Below are 26,354 nucleotides of genomic sequence, written 5' to 3'. Positions count from 1 at the left end.
GCCCGGTGTACCAGTCTGCACGTGCTGAGTAGTGCGCCTAACGTCATCCGGCTCGTGTGCTGACCCGTGGGCTTCTGATTATAATTGACTGCCGTGAGGAGACGTATAGAGGCAGCTGGCGACGCACAGCACCAGCGGCAGCCAGAACTGCCGTGAGGAGATGAGATAGAGGCAGCTGGCGACGCACAGCACCAGCGGCAGCCAGAACTGCCGTGAGGAGATGAGATAGAGGCAGCTGGCGACGCACAGCACCAGCGGCAGCCAGAACTGCCGTGAGGAGATGAGATAGAGGCAGCTGGCGACGCACAGCACCAGCGGCAGCCAGAACTGCCGTGAGGAGATGAGATAGAGGCAGCTGGCGACGCACAGCACCAGCGGCAGCCAGAACTGCGATGAGGAGATGAGACAGAGGCAGCTGGCGACGCGCAGCACCAGCGGCAGCCAGAACTGCGATGAGGAGATGAGACAGAGGCAGCTGGCGACGCGCAGCACCAGCGGCAGCCAGGTAACTGCAGAACGCACGCACGCATGTCCAGACGCCCCCCCCCCCCCCCACATACACACACATCTGCCATTGGTTGCATGTGCGCAAGATAATGTGAGGCGGTTACCATTCAGCGGTAGTCATTTATTTCCAAACGACTTGTTTGCACGCAATGCGCATACGTGTCTGTTAACGGTTCAGAAGCGTCGGTAACAAAAACTCTTCCTTGTATCTTGAGAGTTCTACCCCGTTCCACCGGCCATAATGTCTGTCAAATACATTGTTTAGATTCATTCTTTGGGCTTATTTTGATAACTGTCTCGGCGACCTTTGAGACACATGGAATACCAACGACAAGATTTGCTGGCGCATAAACGCTCAAGGTAATTAACCCACCGGCCGGAAAAAACTTGCCAGTCTATAGGAATCACCAATACCATGCCAAGAAGGTGTTCATTGCTGCGGACCTTAGGGGTGGGCGTTGGATCCCATTCATCCGGCCCGCGTCATAGATCTTCCAGGGTCTGCGATTCATCCCGATTTATGTCTTCTTGGTGTCCTGGACCCAATTCAAAACTGTGCTGAAGGTTTTCCAGGGTCTTGCCTGGGCCTTTTCCAAAGATTCGTTGGGCTCCATGGTATTTTGCTTGGTTTCGTTTTAACCTGGGACCTTTCCTTGGCATTCAGGCATGACCAATACAGCTAACATGATGAGGAAACTTTACGATAGCTTACAGCAAACATCTGTGGCACCGCACAGGTTATATTGCTTGACGACCACAGTCACTCTCACTTGAGTACAGCTTAATGGTGGGTCCATCGCGAGCTTGCAATAATATCAGTATCATATCAGAACTGAGGCGGACGGTATTGCGTGACCTTTTTGCAGCATCTTTCAGTTAAGAGCCGTTGGTCGCCGTATTTGCCATTGATCTCCGCCTAACGCAAATCCGCTGAATGTAAATAATCCAAAGCATTGCCTTCAAAATGTAATCTAAAGTTACACCGATCGAAATCAACTCCAGCATGCAAAAGTTCCCATGCCTTCCGATCCATTCCTCTAAACATGATCAAAACTAAAAAAGATAACTGTGGCTTCTGATACAACTCAATTACAGCTTGGAAAACACCTCGTAGCTTCTTTCCTATCCTAGAAATATCGCAATGTCACATGCATTTGTTTCGGAGCGCGGCCGAACGGCGAAGTTGAGGCGCGATGTCTTCCAGACACCCAGAACCTCACTCGTTCCGCCGGGGCGCTGGTGGAACGCCAGCGGACGGCGCCGAACTGGCGGCGTTCAAACGGTCGTCCACGGGCCGCCTGTCTCAGGCTGGGGCCAGGGTGGCGTTACGGGCTATACAGCCAGACCGCAGCACCAAACGGAAGAGTGTGCGCAGGTCAGACCCGTGTCTAGTCGGTGCAGCCCGTACGCACGCGGTCCCGCACGCTCGATCGCTGATGAGCCGCAGCCCTCCCGCACACGGTCCCGCACGCTCCACCGCAGCCCGCACCCACACGGTCCCGCACGCTCCGCCGCTGATGAGCCGCTGCCCCAACATCCAGCTCGGTGTTGGGCCGTTGTCCAGACTGCCACATCGATTGCTGGTGTCACCAGAGCGGCGGCAGGCCTCATCGCTCCATCTTGAGCTTCCAGCGGAGCACGAAGTAGCCAATGAGTCGCAGGCAGACGGTCATCGCGCAGAGCACGGCCACATCCGTCCAGTAGTCGGCGTCCAGCATGTCCATCTCCTGGAGGGAAGCCCACACAGATAGATCAGCACGGGAAGACAGCGCGTGCGGTACAAGAGAAAGCAGCGTTGCATAGTAAACATGTTTCGCAGCAGGAAAGTCCCTGTGGCATAGATATCACATTCAGGCCACGCTCGGGATCGGGTATAGTCATAATTACGCAGTTATTGAGGATTCGGAGAGTCTGCAGAAAAGTACGGTTGGTGAAGGCTCGTTCACGTAAGAAAAAAGCACGCTTGTAGCTTATGATGGTAAAGCCTACCTGATACTAATGTTTCTTAGATTATCAAAGTAGCGCACATACATTTGTGAAAGCTGAGAAACGAAGCTGAAACTACGATCATTTCCACTAGACATGACGAAAAATGCCAGGACATAGGATTTGACCAGAGAGCCTGCTATTGGAAATCCAAGAAAAATTATATCGCAAAATAATGAAGCAATGCGATAATGCGGACACTGTACTGAGAGAAAGTTCCATGTTTGCTTCATACGCTTAAAGGAAACGTTCCACATTGGGAGATATGGAAGCAAGCATCAGTCATGATGAAATGGCTCCCTTATAACCATTGGTATACTTTAAAGTGGGAAAGACTGCTCTCGACAACACAGTTCTTTATTTAATAAAGATGTCCCTCAATATATCATTGTTTGATTGTGTCATGGAGCATTTACATTACAACATTCATTTATAGCTTTTCAATCTCCCGAGAGGTGGCCCACGGCCGTGCTGGATGTGCGCTAACCAAGCATCGTCAGGTGCTCGTGTTTTGGTTCATTTCTCGTGGTGTTCTTGCGTATTTATCCTGAGTTTAATGTATTTAATTGCATCCTCACGCTCGGCCATAGCGTTTTTCATAACTCACTCGATTGCAAGTCTGATTTCCGTAATAATTACGAAAAATGCATAACTTTTTGTATTTTTCTTTTTTGTGTTATGTAAAACACAACGTAATTCGTGTCAGCACCTTGCATAGCTTGCACACATCGGCTGAGTCAGCTGACGGCCGTTATGTCTGAAAATCGTGCTTACGAACGCCAGGTATGGACGAATGAATAATCATACTTGTCTTTACCACGAGCGTCGCATGACCGGAGGAACGGCTGACACGGATGACGTTATTTGAACGTCACGAATGCCTAGGTGACCTTGAAATATTCTGCACGAAACAGTGTGCACATCTTCACAAACGTACAGCTCAGAAATTGGGCGGTTTCAGGTCTGAAGAAGAGCATGACTGTGAACTGCGCCGAATGACCTTTAAGAAAATTATTTCAGTTAAAAACCCTTACGTATCTGGCACATTCCTTTTAAAGCTAGAGCACGTTGTAAAATGTGAAAAAGCATGCAAATTAGGTTGTGAAAAATGTTTTGAGTCGACAAGTTTTCCTCACAAATTACTATACATTTTCTGAGCTCATTTTATTTAAAAAACAACAACGCGACGCATGTTGTTTCGACACTTTGCTGAAACCTCAATAGCTTCGCCTACCATTTAAGCGCTCAGGGACCCTATTGTAACTATTGTAACCGGCATTCGAGCTCGTGCCCCACACAGAGGTCCAATGAGCTAACCAATCGGCCATTACAGGTAATTTTATGAGTTATATGGTTTTCTCTCCTTTCCCCGGCTGTAAAGACGACATTTGAGCTGTCACCTTGTGGTGAGCTGCTATTCCTCATCCAAGGCAAGCACGGAAAATTTGGTCCATTGAACACGAACAGCTGGCTTCCTGCACATGGAGTGAGCGCTCCCACTATTGAGCTACTTAAGACCCAGCTTATCCCTGCTTTGCTACATGTAGGTGCGATCTAATGTAACGTGCCACATGAACATTTTCCGCACAGCTGTAGTACGGAGAGAAAAACATCATACGCACAGAAACGTCAGGAGGAAAATCCATCCGAGCCTACCCAAGTCTTAAAACTACGACTGACTAACCATTCATCCAACCCATTCATTCAAACATTTCTCAATCACTCATCCCTTCTTTTGAGTTATGGTCCAACCATTCATTAACACAACAGCTATCAAATGAACCTCCCACCTGCCCGCAACTAATCATATATTAGTCAGGTTTTGAGTGAATGTATTCCCCGGTAGAATTATATAAATGTAGCGATGTTGAATGTAAACTGACAAGTCAATGTTCCCAGTGACTCTGGGTCACTGGGAAGTATTGCGTGACCTCGTGGCCACGAGGTCACGCAATACGGCGCGCGTACGGCGTGGACCATGCGTAAATCATACGCCCAACGTGACCGAATGATGTCCAAATAACACAAAGCCGGGCAAATGTTGGACTCCAAGTTGATCAATGGTGAGAGCGTGTCTCGATCGCTAGTGTTTCATTCCCGGCGGGGCGGAGCTGACCGTGATTAGCTCAGGTGAGCCACACGTTTCATGCAACGTGCCAGCCCAAACGCTATCCTCATGGTTGGAGCATGAATACAAACACCACACGCAAGCTCTTCTTGTTGTGCTTGCTGCTTCGTAAATATTTTCCTGTACACGCCACTTGATAAGGTATGCTGGACGTCACAATTCTCAAGGGTACCCACCTTGAGAAACTTCTCAGGGCTCCTGAAGTGGCAGTAGGGTAGTGAGCAGTGCATATCTTCGCGACCAAAGCCGTAGACGGACAGCATGAGGCCCTGGAAGCTGTATCGGGCGTACGAGATGTACGACACCCACGACAGCCACACCGGAATCGTGTTCAGGTTCACAAAGAAGCCCGAAAACAGGATGATGGGGATCATCGTGACCGGCCCCAGGAACACGGCCAGCTGTAACAACAGCACAACGCCACTGTAGCGCACCTGAAGCACGTCTCCGTTGGCAACGGCTCGCGACCACCGCAAGAACGCATGCCAATGGCTTATCGTAAAAACGGTTGGTAATGATAACTGCTGACCAAAATTCGAAAAATGTTTTTTTCTCAGTCCAATGCTAGTATTCTGAGCTGAATGGAACATCCAGTGTTCAAAGAATAATCACACGCTTTATTGCTCTTATGTCCCTGAAACTTCGAACGACCATCAGTCAGTTCTATCGCATGTCAGAACGAAAGCAGCTAAATGAACCTATTCGGAAAAGGCAAGAGACAAAGACATGTAAGAAAACACACTACGTCCATGTTCAGCAGACGGTTTAGCAGCAAAATATTTGCGAGGACGAAATACTACGCAGAACACAACAAACATACAGAGAAACACGTCTAACACTAGGCCGCGCCGAACCCACGCGGCGCTCAACGGATGCTCCTCATGGCAGACGCGCGCCCGTCACACTCAGAGGGCGAGGCGGGCTCACACTTCTCAGCTTCCCTCGAACCCAGCCACGGGCCGGCCAGGCATTCCGCCCGAAGAAAACGGGTGGCGGACGGCGGGCCAGACTCCATAACCTGAGGGGTGTTGCTCCCCTCCCCTCCCCTCACCCCGGCAGCGGCCGATTGCACGGTCCGGTTCGCATGTTCCCGTGTGTGCCAAGACGGGTTCATAATCGCTGTAGGTTACTGAGAGATGCACATGCACTCCAGCCATGGTGCGTTACCTGTATTCCACAGCAGGCGCCTATGACTAGACCGACGCTCTGCGCTACAAGCGACGTCAGAATCGTCATCAAGCAGAACATGCAGAACCGGTCCCACTCCAAGGGCTGTGACGTCATGAAGTACACGATGGCGTCGTAGATAACCGGAAATGCTATCTGCGGTACGAGGACGGAGTCGGATGACGCCCGGAAAATATCACATACTGAATCCATTTGGGACATAGACGCAGCAACTACATCAAGAGTGTGGAGAGAAGTCATGTATAAATTGGTAGGAGATTTGAGCCCCAAATTATTCAGTACCCGCTAGCATTTCGCCGGCATTATAAGAGACGATGAAAAAATAGAGAAGCGATGAAGGCACCAAAAATATGAAACATACTTTCTGAGCCTTACCTGAAATGGCAAATCAGCTAACGTCTTGGCCAGATAGTATGACTTGACAGAATACCAGCAGTTCATGTACTCCTTCTTGAAAACAGACATCTCCAATGGAACTGGAAAAGGGGCCGGCGGAGTGACCACGGGTGAGGAGAACTGACGCGTCCTCGCAGATCTCAGAGCTGGGATGACGATGAGGTCATGACACGACATTTCATCCCTTGTAAAACACACATATGCATGGTAATGTTCCATTAATGCAAAAGTAATCCGGTTTTTGTCAAGGTGCCGCTCCCCGAGCGAAAGCAGGACGTCCGCCAGAGAACAGCTGGAATGAGAGTAAGTTACGGTGGTTACTACTGGTTTAATTGGCTAACTGTTGCTGAGCGAACCTCGGAAGTCACCACTGCCAACTTTCCGTATCAACAACGCCACCTTGCAGCGCGTAGAAGTACCATGAGTGGATCACCCCGTTTGTTACAGCGGCAGCTTTGGAGCGGCAGCTCCGGCAGCGACTCTGACGCCATGAGGACTTCCCATGGCGTAAACAAACGATGCGTAATACGGGCCATACCTACTCATTAGTAAAGTTGCATTACTATAAAATTCTTCTGTGCTTAGGAAACAAACCGTTAGTTACAAAAAAATGACATCACACCTGGTGTTTGCCCCAATAAGGTGAAAAGCTTCCTTAAGGCTTGGCACACGCCCCATTACTCACAACACTTATAAGCTTCTTATTGAAATCCGTTTACTGTGACCATCGTTGAGTGCCCTTGGTCTGCCGCAAGCATGGCAACCATGAACAAGTACAGGAGCCAAACTACAGAAACTTCTAGCACACAAGCATGCCCCTCGAGGGACTGACGATTAGTGTCTGTATTTAAATTGTAGGCCTGTGGGTCCAAAGCCTGATGCCGCATTGACGGCTAACATGCACACATGACTACGTGTCGCGAATATAAAGGAAGTTCTCAGGACTGATTAAATTTTTGCCAGGATTCCCCGCATTTCATAACATGGACGGATGGGGGTGGTCAAGATCACCTCCGTGGTGTATCCAACCTGAAAATCACAGAACCTTCCAGAAAGATCACTGGATTGTCCTTTTAGAGATTTTGCGATTGGCCAACTGTTTTGTATTCCTTGATCAATAATCTACCATACTAAGCCAGGCAAAAACAAATTTTTCCTGAACGTTGATAATTACAACGTTTCTACCAACGTTTACAAACACACGCCATACAGAAACACAAGACTGATACCAAAGTTCTCTTTGTGAATTTTGAGCACATTGCTACCTGTTTTCTTTTGAGCAAACATGAGTGATGCGGGGTACTGTAAACCTCACAGTGGCGTCTCACCACTTACGATCTGCAGATTCGTTGGTTGCCGACCGCGTTTTGTATTGGCAGAATGCTGCGCAGTGTTAGCAAAATGCTAGTAGCCACTTGGAAAGTAAAAAGGCTTAAAGGGAGTGTTCCACATTCGTGCCGGTTGTTGAACTAGCATCGCCATTTTGAAGACAATTCTGTGTAGTTCACTGCCCTGCTCTTTTTAAAGCCTAAAACTCCTTGATCTCTGAGCTAAACGACGGCGTAGTTGTGCGAGTTTTTTTCGTGCACATTATTTCAAGGTCATCCGGGCATGCATGACGCAACAGGAACGTCACTCAACTTGTGTCACCCCACAGGTAACGACATTCAAGGCCACGACAACCACGGTCGCGGAATCATTCCCGTCTGGTGTACGTAAGCTAGATTTCTGGAACTACAAGATTTTAATTTGCTGCCAACCTATGTTTTGCACTCAGTGTATATTTCACACATTTGATTGCTTGGATAAGAGCGCTTTTGACCAGAAATGATCATTTCAGAGGACTACACACGCCTGGGGAACCAACCGCCGAGCTACAGTCCGCGCGAGGACTGCTGGGATTGTGCGCTGGGCGCCCGGTCGGGTCCCCCTCCCCATATGGTCTCTCGGCCCACCCGTAGCTGACGCATGCGGTCTGCCCCGGACAAGCGGGGCGTCGCGGAGATTAAGGACAAAGTAGGAAAGAGGATAGGAGGGTCAGATGATCAAACATGGCTAATATTTTATCTGTATAATACAGGAATTTGTGCGTGTATGTGCCACTGGCGCTTAACGACGCGCTCAGCTGCTGAGATGAGAACCAATGATGCACAGGTCAGGAGAGTGAGCAGGAGTATGTCTGTCTAAAATAATGCAGATGAGAGCGATGGCGAGCGGCGACATGACTGACCTAGCCCGCGACCGGGCGAGCACTGCAGACTCACAGGTGAGAATCGTGGGCATGAGCGCGCTGAACAGCAGGAACATGAGCGCGAAGAACAGCTGCGCGGCGTTGTTGTACACATCTTTTGCCTCGTTGCCAATGCGGAAATAGAGGCTGCCGATGAGCAGGCCGAACAGCAGGTGAGACGCCAGGCGGGCCATGGTCAGCATCTGACGCAAACGCCATCAGCACGCTGTCAGGCGACGTCATGGGGTCGCAGATAAACTAACTAAAAATCAGCAATCAGTGCGTGCTCCCGAACAGGGCGTTCTGTCAAGATAAGATCATTGAGAAGAAAATGTTCGAGCCTTTCTAAACATTGAGGAATAAACAGGAGCACAACGAATGCAATACCAAATATCTGACGAATTCCCAAGAACTGTTCAGTCATTGACAGTGGTGTGATAACCAGTGCTGGTCTCAAAAGACAGCAAACTTTTAGTTTCGTAACTTATCGCATGCTTAACACATCAATCGACAGAGAAATTCCTATAGGTTATGCAGAGTAATCAGATCCAAGCACGGCGTCCGGCGATGCAAAATCAGAGAAAAGTGAGACACCAGCGATGGCCTTACCGGATCGCGAACGATCGACTTGCACGTGCGCTTGAGTAGCACGCAGAACTGCGTGGTGGCCGTCGTTCTGTACAGCTCCCGGCCCGAGTCCAGTCGCTGCAGCCGGCACACAGGGTCGAGCGGCCGGGCTCCGACGTCGGCCTCGAGCCTCGGACAGAGGACGCCCAGCTGGACACGCTCGGCGTGGTCCCCAGCCGCCTGCTCTTCCAGCAGTCGGCTGGTGCAGCACGGCTCGTCGGCCTCGCAGCTCAGGGGCGATCCTGGTGCGCTCGACAGAGCGCCCGCAGCGCCGTTCGGATGCTGAGCCGCGCGACTATGACGCGGTACGCTCCCGTCCACGTACTGAGGTAGCGAAGACACGCTTTGGTTTGCCGGAGCGCTGCTATGGTGGGATGAAATGTCATTCGAGCGGGGTAACGGATCACTAAGGTGGGACACCGAGAAGTTCTGTTGGAGTGACGGTCCGTTTTGGTGAGATGACGAGCCGTTCTGGAGGAGTGGCGAGCTATTCTGGTGGTGCAACTGACTGCCACCATTACTCTTCCCGTCCGCCAGCAGTTCACCGTTAGCCAGCCTTGAAATGGCAAAGTCTGTTTCGTCTGTAAAGAGAAATGCGCACATTGGAAACGTGATGCATTGGCACCGACAGGGACTTTTCAGGATACAGACACAATGCTGGTGGATTATGTATGCAACAGCTCGACGCCGTGTGTATTTTTGACCATGGCGCCACCGCAGCGAGGCTTGACCCACGATAGGGCAAGTCCTAATGGTGTCAGGGGAAAACAACAGCATAACGCTACGGTTAAACAATCAACCGTGCACGTGCTTCTGCACTATCACCAAAACAGAAGGCAAATATATAGCTAGGATGACCCGAAAATGACGACAATGCTTAATCGGAGAGCACAGCAGGCTAAGAGCCGTTTACACCTGAGGTTCACTGCAACATGCAACAAGAAATCATACGGATCACGACAATGAGGACTTCTTTTCGAGCACATTTCCCAGTAGGATATGATGACAGAGCTGCATATTCTTCAGTTGGGGAAGGATTTTAGCCTCTATCCCAATTGCCAAATTTTGAAAACCAAGTGAGAAAAAATCCGACAAGACGCCGCCTTTGTTGAGTAGTTTAAATAATTTTTCCTTTTCAGCTTTGCCGTTCTCAACTTAGAGGTTCGAACCTGGGCCATCAGGGGAGCTTTGGTTTTAACCACTCCGTCAAGACTTCCTGACACCAAATGGCGTGACGTGATATACTTTTGCCATCGCGTGTTGGTAGCAGTCATTCACTTCAAACAATTTATAGGCGAGTACGAGCTTTTGACAAAAAATCACTCGCACTCTATGGAAAGTGCGTGAGTTGTAAGGATGACTGACGGGATTTCGCTGAAACTGAGCCATAATGTCCATATTGGCCTTTGAAAAGGGATGGAGCCCGACATTACTGAGCGTAACATTACTGCTTTGTTTGTAGACTTAGTATATCGATGTCTTAATTGTATACCTGCATCTCACAAACCGGTAATATGATGGAGATAAAGCTCCCGGAAATAGTTTGTACTCAGTTAAACAATTTTCGTCAAAATATAAGAAAAGGGCGTCCAGCATCAGTCGATTTGTCGTGAGATGTAACAACTAACACACAAACTAATCGTTCCTCGTTGTGTTATTATCAGTATGCAGTGAAACTCTGACACAGCAGCTGACCCCTACCGGAGGCTGACCCACACCGACGGCGCAGCGGCTAACTCCCACCGGAGGTGCAGCAGTTGACCCCCACCGGAGGTGCAGCAGCTGACCCCCACTGGCGGTGCAGCAGCTGACCCCCACCGGAAGTGTAGTAGCTGAACCCCACCGGAGGTGCAGCAGCTGACCTCACTGGAGGTGCAGCAGCTGACCCCCGCCGGAGGTGTAGTAGCTGACCCCCACCGGAGGAGCAGCAGCTGACCCCCACCGGCGGCGCAGCAGTTGAACCCCACCGGAGGTGCAGCAGCTGACCCCCACCGGAGGCGCAGCAGCTGACCCCCACCGGAGGTGCAGCAGCTAACCCCCACCGGAGGTGCAGCAGCTAACCCCCACCGGAGGTGCAGCAGCTAACCCCCACCGGAGGTGCAGCAGCTAACCCCCACCGGAGGTGCAGCAGCTAACCCCCACCGGAGGTGCAGCAGCTAACCCCCACCGGAGGTGCAGCAGCTAACCCCCACCGGAGGTGCAGCAGCTAACACCCACCGGAGGTGCAGCAGCTAACCCCCACCGGAAGTGCAGCAGCTAACCCCCACCGGAAGTGCAGCAGCTAACCCCCACCGGAAGTGCAGCAGCTAACCCCCACCGGAAGTGCAGCAGCTGTGCCGCGCCGGGCGTAATGTCAGCGGGGTCGGTAGCCGAGTGACCGCAACGCCCGCCCGCTGCCCGGGCAGTCTGCCCGCCGGCCGGGCAGCCTACCCGTCTAGACACTGACCGCTCTGCTGAAAGTCGTCGGCTGTAAACTGTCCGGCAAGCGGGTCCGGCCCGCTCCAAGTCCGAGATCGGCCGTTTTGGGCGGCCTCCACCAGCGGGCTGGTCCAGTCGCCGTACTCGCCGCTCGCCGCCTCTATCACTGCGGAAAAGACACCAGCACCTCAGTTCAGGACACCTGCCTAATCAGGACCACTGCAGCGTACGTTGCTGCATTTGTTGCGTGTAAGCACATCAACGGCACCAGAAGGTGCTCATGCACGTGGCGCCGCCGTCACGGTAGCCCAGGCAACAGCACGTGTGTGGGACGTCGGTGTGGAAGGGCATGATGTCCGAACTACATCGCATTAAATCCAATCGCAAGCTCGCATAATGATGCAAGAGATGTGCTAACCAAAATCCGCGATCTGGCTGCGTGCCCGTTGCTGCAATCGTTGGCAATACCGTCGCTATGGGGAAAGAAATCCTACCAAACGTCACGAATAGCTACATCCCAGAACACGTTTGCACTGCGTCCTACATACAGCTCTCTTCAGACCAGATTTTTAAACAATAAAATATTACTGGCTATGATTTTATACGACAGCAGCTTTGCTCTGTCGTAACACAAGTCAAACAGTTCATAGGTCAGCAGAGCCAGTCGTCACGCAGCGTGCCTCTAAGCCACGGAGAAGCTTAACTGATACGGTGACAATAAAGATAATAATCGTCCGATAAGGATAGTTATACAACCTCCCAAAGACACGGCGTGTCAGCGCACTGTCCGTGCCGGTGTCGATCTCACACGATCTTATTCGTCGGTCGATGAACTCCCCGACTACGTCATCCCTGTGCGTACGGAGCCTGGTACAATGCATTTGCCACCACCAAATCCGGTGCTCAGTGAACCGTACAAACGTCACGTCTTATCATGAACTGCATCAAGCGTAAAAAGAGCGGGCACGCTGGCGACGGTCGCCGCGCTTCTGAAACTCCGAACGGCCCGGGCCGGGCGCTGCCGAGCACGGCTCGCCCCAGACATTAACGCCTGGTGACAAAGCTGAGGCAGCCTAGTGAAGACAATACGCAGACGTTTGTACTACACACTCACATTCTAACGGTGACATGCTTCAGCTGTCGCGAAGACTGTAAACACATTCCCCAGTGCGGCTTTACCGAATGGTTGGCGCCGGACAGGGATCGAGTCAATCGAAACACAAGGCCGTCCAGTTTCAGGGTCAAATATCCCGCTTTGGATTTCGAATTCAGATACGGCAGCACACGAGCCCGCGTGTACACTACCAGCCCCAGGAGGGAGGGAGGAGATACCAAACCCTGCAAGGCTAGCCATATCTCAACAGGAACCATGCTGGTGCACAATGGCGTTTACAAACTTTCGACAGTCGTTTGAAGACGTTCAGCGTCTGGCAAACCCGAATTCTCGTCAGCCCGCGTGTCGAGCGGCGCATGCACGCACGCACGCTGAAATATCGGGAACCCCAGCTGAAATCTCGGCAACTAGGAGAGATAGAGACACCAAATTCACACAGTGTGTTGACCTATACGTGAACTCGCTTAGGTCAAGACTTGCAGTTCATAGGTTATGGCCTTCGGCTCAAATAGGGTCAAACAAGGTCAAATTCCAGACTGGCCTCCAAAAGGACCCTAGAACCTAGGCAACTGTTCTAAGAAAAATGTCATGCTCAGTTAGGGTCAGTGACCTTGTCTGACCTTAAAACACGCACCCGGGTGGCCGGTTGGACACCCTTCCCTCGAATGGAGGGGTCAATTTGACCCCCCCCCCCTGAGATCTCGGGAATTAAGAGAGCTAGAGACACCAAATTCACAGGGCGTGTTGACCTGTACGTGAACTCACTTAGGTCAAAGTCTAAAATTCCTCGGTCATGACCTTCAGTTCAGGTAAGGTCAAACAAGGTCAAATTCCCGACATGTCTCCAGATGGCCCCTAGAACCTAGGCAACTGTTCTAAGAAACATTTCACACGCTCAGCTAAGGTCAGTGACCTCGTTTGGCCTTTTAAGTCATGATGATCAAAATGATATAAGACTGTTTTGAGTTTTGCATGTGAATAAACGATTAAGATTACGCTAGGCAGCATGTCCCCAAAAACAGCGTGTTGACCTGGGTCATTTTAGGTCACTGATCTATTTTGACCTATAAGAAGTACATGGAAGGCGTATAATGCGGTTCCTGCTATCAATATATTCGAAATGAGCACCAGAAATCATTCCATACAGGAAGCCCGAGAGTGATAAAACAGGTTGGCTTTGACCGTGGTCTAACCTTCATGCCTGACCCTAGGTCAATTCGATTTGTTTATTCAATTGCTGTGTTGCCTAGTAAAGTATCTCAGAGATGTCTGGCTTCATCTAAAACTCCGTTGCTTGATCGGATTGAACAATTCCCTAGAACGTGTCTTCGCTGAAACCGTAGCCTGACGTTGACCTACCACAGGTCAGCGACCTTACAAAGTACATCTAAATTTTAATCTCAGACGATCCACTATTCAATTCCCTACAGCTTTGTAAAATTTGGCGCGGCTTCGCCGCGCCGTTCGGAACCCATGCCGGGAAAACTTTCGAGGAGTCAATTTGACCCCCGCCCGAGCGCGTGTTAAGGGACAGCACAGGCCAACTGTCCTGGCGCCATCCGAGCTCACGATATCATGCTCGATCAGAGCCCGGTTACCAAGGAAACTACCAGAGTTTCAGAAAACAAAACTGCCGCTAGTGCGACTTCATGTCGCTCTGTACACGCAGATGAACTAAGAACGGGACAAATTAGTAAGCCATTGATGAGTATAGTTTCACGTCCATACGTTCACATAAGAATACTGAAAACGGTGTCAGCTGTAGTTTCGCGTGAGCCAGTCGAGTTGGCGTCAGTCGTGGCCGTTCGGGTCCGCAGAGGCCTGCATCAAAACCAGAGTCGTGTGAACTCTGTGTTCAGACCCTTGTCGAAACTAACTGAAATACCGAATACGGTCAGATGGTGGTAACCGGAGTAGTGGTGTCTGGCGTACCGAATTTAGGTGCGGTCAAGGCTAGGTTATCATGTCAGACCATCACGTAAGGCCGTTAATGGAGTTTTCAGTCATGTTGTCAGCCCATTTCGTGGTAACTTCACCTACAAAAGTCAGCCGGGTTGCGGTAAGTTCATCTACCGAAGTCAGCCGGGTTGTGGTAAGTTCACCTACCGAAGTCAGCCGGGTTGTGGTAAGTTCACCTACCGAAGTCGGCCGGGTTGTGGTAAGTTCACCTACCGAAGTCGGCCGGGTTGTGATAGCCGGGGCAGTCGAGGCCGGCGGCGGCCAGCGCCGGCACCAGGTTGGACCTCGTGCCGCGGTAGATGCAGCTGCCCCGCGACAGGATGTACAACTGGTCAAACTGCTGGAACAGCCGCGAGGACGGCTGATGGATGGTGCAGATGATGGTCCTGCCGCCTTGCGACAGCGTCTTCAGCAGCGACACGCACGAGGAGCATGAGGTACTGTCTAGACCACTGCAACCCAGAAAGAAGCCGCAAGTCAGCAAAGATCAGGAACCGGAAGAGAATCTCCCGTTATCAGCTCTCCACACCGATTACATGGTGTCGCTGCAGTGTGGGAGAGACTGCCGCACTATCCTATGATGTTGGCCTCAGTGGCGTTACTTTAATATTCGGGGATGTAAAACGGGCTGAATACAGGGCGGGGCGGGGCAAGATAGGCAGCGCAGGGCAGGGCAGGGCAGGTAAAGCGGTACACGATCGGGTCAGACAGGGTAAATGCAGATACGGCGTCTCGTTTCACCGTAGCGGCTTGTGGAAGCTGATGACAAAACTGATTATCCGGCACGGGGGACAAACTTTTGAAAAATCTGATTGTTGCATTCGTCAGAACACATGCGAGACCCAGGCGAGTGAGTTATTACTCGGCATCCTTCCACCACTGGTGCCGTGTCTGAATAGGGGCCCGGGGAAAGCAGCAGACCCCAGACCAAGCCCTGGCCGACAGCTGGGGACCTGTCACCGGTGGCCGTGGCAAAGGCAGGCGATGGTCAACCGGCAAGCGCTCAGGTGGCCTGTCCACTGACCTGGTGGGCTCGTCGAAGAACATCACTGGCGGGTTGTTGAGCAGTTCCAGCGCGATCGAGAGCCGCTTCCTCTGGCCGCCCGACAGGCGCAGGCAGCGAGTGTTACCACAGGAGGAGAGTCCCAGCGTCTCCAGCACGTCATCCACCTGGGGGCGACGCAAGCAGCACATAACTAGTCAAGTTCTTACTTTTATTGGAAGGATCATTTTATTGGAACAACTTGCTTTCATGGGCTACAAAGCCACGAGATGTAAAACGTCACGTTTGGGTTGACGTAGGCGCACGTCCCAAAGCAAACGTCATGAAGAATGTACTGCGACTGTGCGGCTGCAATCGCCCCACAACAAAAGGCCTGAGTGCCGGCATGTACTGTCGACGCTCTGTCGCCAGGTTAGGTATTCAGTATTGTTGCGCCGGTGGCGGCGGCTGGAAAGCACGGCATGATGTGCTTCTTGGATGTGTGTACAGGGGGCTTATATGCCGGATACCAGAGTGCTAAGGTGACAATCTCGCAGGGCTAGTTTGGCGGCACCTCAACGTCATACAGATGTTTCATGATGCAATTAAACTATGCCGTATTGAGGGCCATGTTTACTTAAAAGTCTATAACAGTCTTTTCCACCTAAAAACATAGCTAAGTTGTAAGCGAGGTTATATCATTACATCTGATGCTTTTTTCACGATCTTCAAGTGTGGAATATTTCCTTTATGTTCCGAGCTGCTGATTCGGCTTCCGCTTCACGTGTACAAAAGTATGCAACCACTGGCTTCGGATTCGGGGATTCGGATTGACATGTCAAAACATGAAGCCATTGGTCAAAATGACCATTCGTTCTGTTGGGACGGGGGGGGGGGGGGCTAGTTACGCATTTTGTGCAGTGTGAAAATTCCTACGTGCGCAGGGGCATAGTTTCACAGTCGGTAGGGTGGAAGGGGTGAGCGGTGAAAATTGCGCAATCTGCCGCAAGCATATTTCAAGAAGCGGATTTTCGCCACTCCTTCACATTGTTGCAAATGGAACGAAGGGGAAATGCACACGAAAAAAATTAGAATATAACATATTCTGCGCCATTGGATAGGAATATTTGATGTCGGAACAACAAAACGTAGCATTTGTAACCGGCTTAATAAACACCATGCAGACGCATGCTTCCGGAGAGCATACGAGTAGGTCACGTGCTATTGCATTTCTAACCACTTGCTCATTCCTTTTTGGGTTGCATATCGAAAAATGCACTTCGCAGTTCTGTAGCAACAATGCCTGGACGTTTTGCCTCCCGTGTGCATTTTACTCAGTTACGAATTTCACAGCATTTTCGTCTTCTGTCAAAATAAGCGTATTTTCTGTATCAGTATTATGACCTGTACCCAACGCGAGGCGACCGTGAGAAGTATTGCTGTCCTCAAGAACCTTGAGTTTTTGGTCGCGGAAGACAAGTAGCGCTGACTAAAGCGAGAAGAATCTATAGTGAGCGTGTTTCTTCGCCTTCGTTGTAATTCGCCATCCCTGCCGTTAAAACATAAACTTGATCTGGAAAATTAGTTTGATGACATAGCATTAGAATCAGTTGGTTGTGTTGGCCGAAGTCAGGGAATGATGAACCGGCCCAAGTCCAAACATTTTAAGACCAAACCAGTTATCGACCAACAAGATGAGTTGACTTTTTCAACCCGGTCAGGTTTACATGTACAACACCAGCAGAGCATATGGCAGGCAGACACGCAGAGATAGAGCATAGCGCAACAAATACCAGCCTTAAAATTAAAACGTTACCGACAGTTAAAGGCAACGTGGACCCAAGATCTTAGAATCGCAGCACACTCGGAATCGTGGCCGTTGGCTGAACATGCAAACTTCAGCATGGGACCTGGTCTGAGTGTTTAGGTTCTGCATGTTCTTTATGTTCAGGCGGTGTTCGTAGTGACTGATACGCAGCAAACAATGTTCTTGCCTAATTATCTGAGCCAACCTTGCTAAGCTGGCGGATTAGCTGCCTGTGTTGTCATCTTTTCGTTTACTTTACAGCTTTGAACGTTGGATTGCATGCTGGGTGTTAAGACCTGGAATGATCTGCATTGTTTAACATCATCTAGCGGCAATGCGGATTTTGACGCATTTTCTGATTTCACGTGAGTTTTTCAAGTGCAATGTTTTGCTGAACCTTTCTGAACCCTTGCCACCCTCGAGGATGAGCACAGCCCAAAGATATTGAACACCATCAATATAATCGCTATCTAGCATTACAACGCCGTTTAACCAGTACCTCTTGGTTAATTGGAGGTAGTTATGTCAACACAATAACTTTCAACTCATGATGCCCAAAAACCAGGAGCTGAAATACTTTTTCAGTACTCTGCGATTATGAGCAAGCAGTAGTATATCGGACGGGCCCACATCCAATGCTGAACTTACCACCTGCCGCCGGCTCTGGTGGGTGAATCCTGCTCCCAGCTTGAGGTTGGCCGCCGCCATCATGGCCTCGTCGACGCTGATGTAGGGCAGCAGGTAGTCGTCCTGCATGATGTACGCCTGGATCTTACGGAACGTCTGCAGGTTCCGCGCTGCACCGTTGATCTTGATGCTGCCCTCCACGTTTCGCACTCTGGCCGATCGGGGTACCGATCCAAGAGCGTTAGCAAGCTGTTCAGGGGCGCCACTGATGTGCGTCAATGGGCTCAGGCGCCCCCAACTATAGTTGGTAGCACTCAGGATCCAACGAGTTCATGTCTTTCATGGCAAAAGGGTTCGCATGTCAAATTTACGCTATTCGAAAAGTTTTAGAGCTTGTTCCCCTGGCGAAGATTTGGGCGATTGTGGCATCATTTGCTTCCCAATAAGCATACACTCCACCCAGTCGACATCCTCCAGCACGGCTGGTGTTCCAATCTTTTCAAGAAACTCATCTTTTTGCCCCCCTCCACCCATTAAGGCCGGGTGGCCTCTGCCAGACCTTGTCATTGTGCAGTGTTTCGTCAGCGCTACTCGCTTCAAACTGGCGGTTCTTTGAAACGTTTGCTTAAATGAATACAACTAATGTTTGTAAAGTAACCATTTAACACAGACATCCATATTTGTAATTATGTGGTAAAGCAATGGTTTATTTTGATGTGCATGACTGTGAAACGAACTAGTTCTTCCGTGTTGCATGACGGCTTCTAATTCGGCACCCTCCAATCGATATTTAAATATCTTCGGAGCAGAGGACCGATCATCAGCTGATCCGGCATTGCATTTATAGAGCCGGAGAAATGTCTCTGACCTTGGCCACGATCGGACCACCACACGTGGTGCGGCGCAAGCAAACCTGCCCCACAGTGTACTATCCCTTTCTTTATTTGGTTTGAGGTGCTTCGGCCCGTTCGAACCATTTCACGCCCCTGAGAGGATTATTTCAAGTCGAGCTTAAATATGTGATTGAAGAAATCAACAACGCTTTCAAGTTGATAAAACTTTCTAACGACTACACAGCGTTGTATTGACGACAATATACCTCCAATGTCTCCCGCTGCTGTTGACATTCGTCACATTCAAGAAAAATATATTTAACTGCAAGGGTACTATAACGCGGTAAAGGGAACGAGTGTGTTTTACATATAAACATCTATGTGTAAGCTTTGTGTGTCCAATTCGAAGACGTGTTAATGTTGTTTCTTCCAAACGTTCTGGACGGTGTACTGACGGCCAATGTGCAATTTCTGGTTTAATGTCATGAAGTGAAGTCCTGGCGGCTCCTGCCCACTATCGTTGCCAAACTTATTTTGCCAAATTGTGAATCACCATTTCTATAGAAGGACGGTCAACAGGGATGGTTGTGATGTCAGGGGACGTCAGTGCTACTTTGGCCAATTGGTTTGCCCGTTCATTCCCTGTGACACCCCAATAGCCTGGCACCCACAACAAATTTAATGCCTATGTCTAGTGTGCGTGAAGAATTATATATGATTATGATGTTGACAGGGCGGTGGTGGGTTAAGTCAGAGGCAATAAGTAACGGCAGGGCCGCCCTTGAATCCGAACAAAGTGCTATGGGTTTGGTCGCATGACTTTCTCGTTCGGCGTATTGCAAAAAAAAATAGGGTGAATAGTTTTGCAAGATAAACCCAAGATGCAACCCAAGATGTTTGCAACCCAAGATGTCCCATCAGGTAATCTACAGTTTTGTGAATAGTGTGTGACAGAGCACGGCACATCCGGTGCGGTTTTCAGTCGTGGAGAAATCGGTATAAATGGAGTGACGGTTTGATTGCATGTCGGTTTGTTTGTTTGTTGGTTTGATTGCATCATCGCCCCCGCACATCATTGACTGAGAACCTCTCCCTCTAGCATTTCGCTCTTTGCACCAGTTACAGAGATTCCTAGCTGGTCTATGCCCAAGCACATAACACAACTCTATAACTTCACGTTTTTGAACTGCGCGTTGACTTCTAGTGCAACGATTTTGCGCAGCCTGTATTTTGACTGAGCCTTAATCTGCCCCGTGAGAACCCTTCGAGGGCTAAGCGTCACCGGCTGGACTACAGCCAGCGGGCGGCGCCTAGCAGGGGTGGCAACCCACGCTGGACTGCAGCCAGCGGGTGGCGCCTAGCAGAGGTGGCAACCCACGCTGGACTGCAGCCAGCGGGTGGCGCCTGGCAGGGGTGGCAGCCCACGCTGAGGCCGGCAGCTGCGCAGTGGTTAGCTAAGGCCGGCAGCTGCGCAGTGGTTAGCTAAGGCCGGCAGCTGCGCAGTGGTTAGCTACGGCCGGCAGCTGCGCAGTGGTTAGCGCCACGTGACAGCCTGCTCCTGCTAATCAACCTCACAGCAGGTGGCGTCAGGCATTATGTCCGGTTAGACACTGCTCAAGTCAATGACGCTTGGGCATGTTCCACGTTAGTACGACTAGTCCACCTGCCATCAAAAATCAGAAAATAAGTTGGAGACATAATTTAATTGTATATGTGTCTGCGACTTTGTCACACTATTGTCTACGGTGCATATGTTTACCGCTGTGGTTAAGGCCAATTTGACATACTTGTGTGCTGTACGGTGACTTAATGGCAACACCCGGCTTAGCACTAATAAGGCATGACGAGGAACTGATCAAGGCACTGCCACGACACAAGGCACTGCACTGCACTTGTGCACTGCCACGAAGCAAGGCACTGGTGAAGGCACTGCACTGCACTTGTGCCCTGCCACGAAACAAGGCACTGATAAAGGCGCTGCACTTCACTTGTGGCCTGCCACGAAACCAGGCATTGATGAAGATACTGCACTGCATTTGTGCACTGTCACGACAAAGAACTGAGCAAGGCACTGCGCTGCACTTGTACACTGCCACAAGAAATTGATCATGACACTGCGCTGCACTTGCACTTTGTTAGGACAAGGACCTGCTAGGTATTCTACAGTAAGAGACTACGGTGAAGTTGAAGTTAAGTTCGTTATCATTAAAGCATCTGCAAGATCCAGACTTGCTATTTGCGAAAGCATGTGCCTATGCCGAATGGCAGTTTAGCATGACAAGGCACTCGCTTTTTGAAATTCCATGATGCTTCACGGCGTGTTTGCCTGACGGAATGCTTGCCTACGCACGCGCGTCACTACGTGCGTGCGGCGTAGATGCGTTTAACTTAAATTTGTTTGCACTTTGGAAGCAGCCTCCTAGAGTCAAAATCGCGGCACACAGGTGACCGTCGTGTCAAGGCAAACATTATGTAAGTCATCTTGGAATTTATACAGAATGTTTGCCTTCACATGGAGGGACGGGGGAGGAATGGCAACTGACTTGTATCCAGCGAGCACGTTCAGCAATGTGGACTTGCCGGCGCCCGAGGGACCCATGATGGCTGTGAGCTGACCGGGTCGGAAGGTACCCGTCACCCCGTCCAGGATCGTCTTCCACTCTGCAACAGGCCGTGGAAAGGTCACTCACACTCATACGGCGTAGGCACGGCGGTCCAGCGTGAGCATGGAGCCGCGCACTGTCGGTCTCACGTTCACGCAGGCCGGACAGTCCTATGCGAGGTCACGATCTCTCAAGAAAGTACCAGCCGCAGAAGTCGTGTATGCATATGCGTGCATTTGAGCGCAAGTACGTAAATACCCGCGTGCATGCATGCATGCGTACGGGCACGTGTGCGTGTGCGTGTGCGTGTGCGCGTGCGCGTGCGCGTGCGCGTGTGCGTGTGCGTGTGCGTGTGCGTGTGCGTGTGCGTGTGCGTGTGCGTGTGCGTGTGCGTGTGCGTGTGCGTGTGCGTGTGCGTGTGCGTGTGCGTGTGCGTGTGCGTGTGCGTGTGCGTGTGCGTGTGCGTGTGCGTGTGCGTGTGCGTGTGCGTGTGCGTGTGCGTGTGCGTGTGCGTGTGCGTGTGCGTGTGCGTGTGCGTGCGCGTGCGCGTGCGCGTGCGCGTGCGCGTGCGCGTGCGCGTGCGCGTGCGCGTGCGCGTGCGCGTGCGCGTGCGCGTGCGCGTGCGCGTGCGCGTGCGCGTGCGCGTGCGCGTGCGCGTGCGCGTGCGCGTGCGCGTGCGCGTGCGCGTGCGCGTGCGCGTGCGCGTGCGCGTGCGCGTGCGCGTGCGCGTGCGCGTGCGCGTGCGTGTGCGTGTGCGTGTGCGTGTGTGTGTGTGTGTGTGTGTGTGTGTGTGTGTGTGTGTGTGTGTTGCTACTGTTCATTTTTGCCGATATCCTCGGCACAATCAGCTGCAATAAAATATACTGTGCTCAGGTCCACAAAATGCAGCTGGACTTCACCGGTTTCCGTCGCTAAGCGCCCTTCGCAAGGTCGCAACGGGACGTCCCGTAGCAACGTATTCCGCACCAGCGACTCATCACAAAAACTACCGTCTGTTCAGTCTCCAGCAGTGGCGCGGCCAGAATTTCGTGGGGTGGTGTGAGTCGGATCAAGAGCCCCATGGTACGTGGGGGATATGGTCAAAATTAGATTATATCGTAAAACGACGGGTGATGCGGAAGGTGGGCCCTAAACCATCTTTCTACCTCGATTCTGTATCAGTTGCTGTCGGAGTGTTTCAGTGCTGCTGTCGCAGCCGTCCGAGAGCGAGCCCAACTACACACCAGGTGCTGCGTGACCAATCTTATATTCGCCAGCCGGCCTCACCCGTCATCGCTGACTTCCATATCTCGGACCATCACATGGCCAGGGGTTAGTAGATGACTGAAAAGGAACCGTATGCAAAATGGATTGACGCCAACTGATCGCATGCCAGCTTTGCGGCATTGCGAAATGGATTGATGAAAACTGATTGCACGACTGTTGATGCATCATCATCACTGCTGATTGGTGCATCACTCAGATGGGACCCTTGCTTCAGTACGTATGTTCTCATTGTCTTCCCTTACATCATACCGCAGAAAAATTGAATTCCAGGAAACTGCCTGTTTTTGGCATGAGCTGATCCACAGGGATTCATCTGCTTCTCCTTCAATATAGCCAACGTGATCTGTTGCTGTATGTGGGACGTGGGTACACAGTAAACACTTAAACAAGCTGCGTACCCACATCTGCCGGAGGTGGCCAGCGCAACCCGGCATTTTAGGACATTACATATATATATATATATATATATATATATATATATATATATATATTATCGTATATATAGTCAGCTGTTATCACAGCTGACTGCCCGGTTATTGGGCAATTTGTGCCGCTCCTGTTGTGTGTCGCGAACCACCCGGTTTTCTTGGAATTGGGCGGCGCCGCTGCCGACGTGGTGGTCGGTGTCACGTGACCCACCCCTCGGCCTGGCCGCGCGGGACAGCCGGCCATTTGTTGGTCGGATCGGAAGGCGGCTGGGCGCCGGCATGATCGCAGGTGCAAGGCCGGCCATTGTTCCAGAGTGTTTAACGTGTGTTGGGGTATCGGTTCATCTTTTGGTAATGTTATTTCACTTTCCTTATTTCTTCTGCATCCAATTTGATTCAGTTTCTAGTTTTTGCTGCAGATATTTTTTACCCATCTCGCACGGACTCATGCACATTGTGGGTTATCTTGATGTTGTGATACTGCACCGTCGCCGTGCTTGTTGCTAACGTATCTTCTTCGCCGTCCGATCAAGTGCAGCTGTGGTCCAGTTTTATCAGTGTGATGTAACGACACGTTGTTAATACGCGCCAGGGTGCTAACAGGCCCTGGATAAGGCCACCCACGAAGGTTTTCCAAAATGACTTCCGAACGGCGCGGCGTAACCGCGCCAAACTTTGCACGACAGTAGAGGATTAAATAGCAAATCTTTTAATGTAACGAAATAGATGTTCCTTGTAACGTCGCTGAGCTCCGGCAGGTGCCAGGCCGTGGCTGCAAGCAAACGGCATTTCTAGGGAACCATGTAACATGATGCAACAAATCAGTGTTAGACGAAGACATACATCTCCGGGACAGTTTGTGAGGCAATACAAAAAGTTAATTTATAATTGCTTTTTTATAATTTGACAAGGTGGTCATTTACTGAGTCAAACGATGGGCTATGGTTCGGGACATTGTATCCTGTCATTGATAACACCGCAAGGCTTTTGGCTCGAGAGATAATTGCAAGAAACGATCAGCGGTCGTTGCGTTAACCTCCCGAGCCCCCTCGGTGATAATTCCACAGGTTACGCACTTTCGGGACTGGTCAGCCGACCACCGCAACCGGTGGGTGTCACCAGACTGGAAGCTACGGGTGCAATGGGTATCCTCATCCCGTGTGACCCGTGTACCGCGCGTCTCCCCCGACCTTGACTCGGCCAAGTAGAGCTTCAGAATCCAGTCGTCAGGGGTGTTAGCGGGTGCCGCGTGCACCCGTTCTCGGCGACCACCGGGTTGAGGTCGGCAGCCAGGGGTGCTGGTCAGTGCTCGCCCGCTCGAACCTCGCCACACATAGGTCACTCTCGGAGTCGCCGCCCCGAGCCAGCAGCTCACGTGGAACTGCGCCGGTTTGAGCTCCTGTTGAGTTACTTCCCCCAATCTCACCGCCCTCGTGCAAACGAGATAACATATCGACGTGCGGCACGTGGTTGATCGATCTGTGTTGTGCTTTATCTGAACTGGCTGATGAACGCTCTTCAGATAATCAATCTTGGGTTAATCCGTTTCCTACTGTCCAAAATTTGGAGGGCACTCCTACAATTGCAAACCCGCTTGAAGTCTATATCGGCCAAATGCTTGATAAACTTCTCCAGGTCCTGGATGAAGCTAAAACTTCAAGCTCAGAAATGCATTCCCTCTGTGCCCGACGACAAATATATTTCTGTTGAAAGCTATAATACGCTGCATCCAATATTGCTCTTGACACCAAATTTGGTCCATGCGGATCATATAATGCTGATGAGTCATACGCGGGCCATACGTTTCCTTAACACGCCCCAGAGGTGGCCGGCTAGATACCTTCGCTCGGGTGGGGTGGGGGTCAATTTGACCCCCTGAGATCTTGGGAACCAAGAAAGCTAGAAACACTAAATTTACAGGGTGTGTTGACCTGTACGTGAACTTACTTAGATCTCAGATTTAGGTTACTAGGTCATGACCTTCGGGTCAAAAAAGGTCAAACAAGGTCAAGCTCCAGGCTGGTCTCCAAAGTGCCCCCAGAACCTAGATAACCGTTTCTAAGCAAAAGGTCACATTCTCACCCAAGGTCAGTGACATTTTTGACCTTATGAAGGTCAGGGTAACCAAAATCATACAATATTGCTTTAAGTTTTGCATTTGAATAAGCGACAAAGATTACGCTAGGCGGTATGTTCCTTTAAAAAATGTTGACCTGGGTAATTTTAGGTCAATGACCTATTTTAAGCTCTAAGAAGTCAATGAAAGATGTATAATGCGGTTCCTGCAATCAATAAACTCGAAATGATCAGCAGAAACTATCCCATACAGCAAGCCCTAGAGCAACAAAACGGGTTTATTTTGACCTTGGTGTGACCTTCATACCTGGCCTTATGTCAATTTAATCTGCTCATTGAACTATTGTATTGCCTAAGAAAGCATTTCATAGATGTATGGCTTCGTCTAACACTCCGTTGTTTGATCAGATTAAAGGATTCCCTAGAAATTGGCTTCGCTGAAACCATGGTCTGACTTTGACATGCCATAGGTCAGCGACCTTACAAGGTACATGTAAAATTTTGATGCCAAACGATCCGCTATTCAATTGTCTACAGCTATGCAAGATTTGGCACGGCTGCGCTGCGCTGTTCGGAAACCATTCCGGAAAAACCTTCGGGGGGCAGCTTGACCCCTGCTCCAGCCGAGCGCGTGTTAAGACATGGAAGGCAGATGTTTCACTGGAGCCCTCTGACAAACGTTCAGTTCAAAGTAGATATGATCTTGCAGTCACCGAGCGAGAAAATAAACTCATGTGTGTTTGAAAACACAAACATTTTCGGAGCCAATGGCTTGTTGAGAGCGCGCATATTTATGCTATATATATATATATATATATATATATATATATATATATATATATGCATGCATGCATGCATACATGCATGTATGTATGTATGTATGTATGTATGTATGTATGTATGTATGTATGTATGTATGTATGTATGTATGTATGTATGTATGTATGTATGTATGTATATGAGTATAACTTCATCAGCTATTTTTCCTACGTACTGCCCATCCTTTCAAGACACCGCCTTCACCTGTGCTGTCATGCCATTGGCACCGCCTGACGCAAGCTGTGGTTCGCAAGATTGAACATCCGTGATCGGTTCAGCATATCCGATGCTGCTGCGTCTGTGCAGGGTAATGGTGCGATCAGATCGACCGCGAACACGCAAAGGAATTTCGGTTTCGGA

General features: G+C 50.4%; 1 protein-coding gene across 1 annotated transcript in view; it reads right to left on the bottom strand.

The window, feature by feature from the left end:
- Positions 1-608: 608 nt before the first annotated feature.
- Positions 609-26,354, bottom strand: part of LOC119105942 (ATP-binding cassette sub-family G member 1) — a 44,302-nt gene continuing 18,556 nt past the window's right edge. Inside the window, exons 3-13 of the mRNA XM_037229516.1 lie at positions 21,346-21,463; positions 17,991-18,180; positions 15,578-15,723; positions 14,767-15,005; positions 11,509-11,646; positions 9,045-9,643; positions 8,470-8,638; positions 6,185-6,285; positions 5,789-5,944; positions 4,798-5,022; positions 609-2,234 (exon numbers count right to left, since the gene is read on the bottom strand). Of these exons, the coding sequence (XP_037085411.1) occupies positions 2,115-2,234; positions 4,798-5,022; positions 5,789-5,944; positions 6,185-6,285; positions 8,470-8,638; positions 9,045-9,643; positions 11,509-11,646; positions 14,767-15,005; positions 15,578-15,723; positions 17,991-18,180; positions 21,346-21,463 (2,201 nt within the window). The 3' untranslated portion in view covers positions 609-2,114. The remainder of the gene's footprint in view (positions 2,235-4,797; positions 5,023-5,788; positions 5,945-6,184; positions 6,286-8,469; positions 8,639-9,044; positions 9,644-11,508; positions 11,647-14,766; positions 15,006-15,577; positions 15,724-17,990; positions 18,181-21,345; positions 21,464-26,354) is intronic.

The sequence above is a fragment of the Pollicipes pollicipes genome, unplaced genomic scaffold (assembly GCF_011947565.3).
Source record: "Pollicipes pollicipes isolate AB1234 unplaced genomic scaffold, Ppol_2.1 Scaffold_2555;HRSCAF=2994_pilon_pilon_pilon, whole genome shotgun sequence".
Lineage (NCBI taxonomy): Eukaryota > Metazoa > Arthropoda > Thecostraca > Pollicipedomorpha > Pollicipedidae > Pollicipes > Pollicipes pollicipes.
Note: the sequence above shows the minus strand (reverse complement) of the source record. Positions and strands in the feature narration are given on the sequence as shown.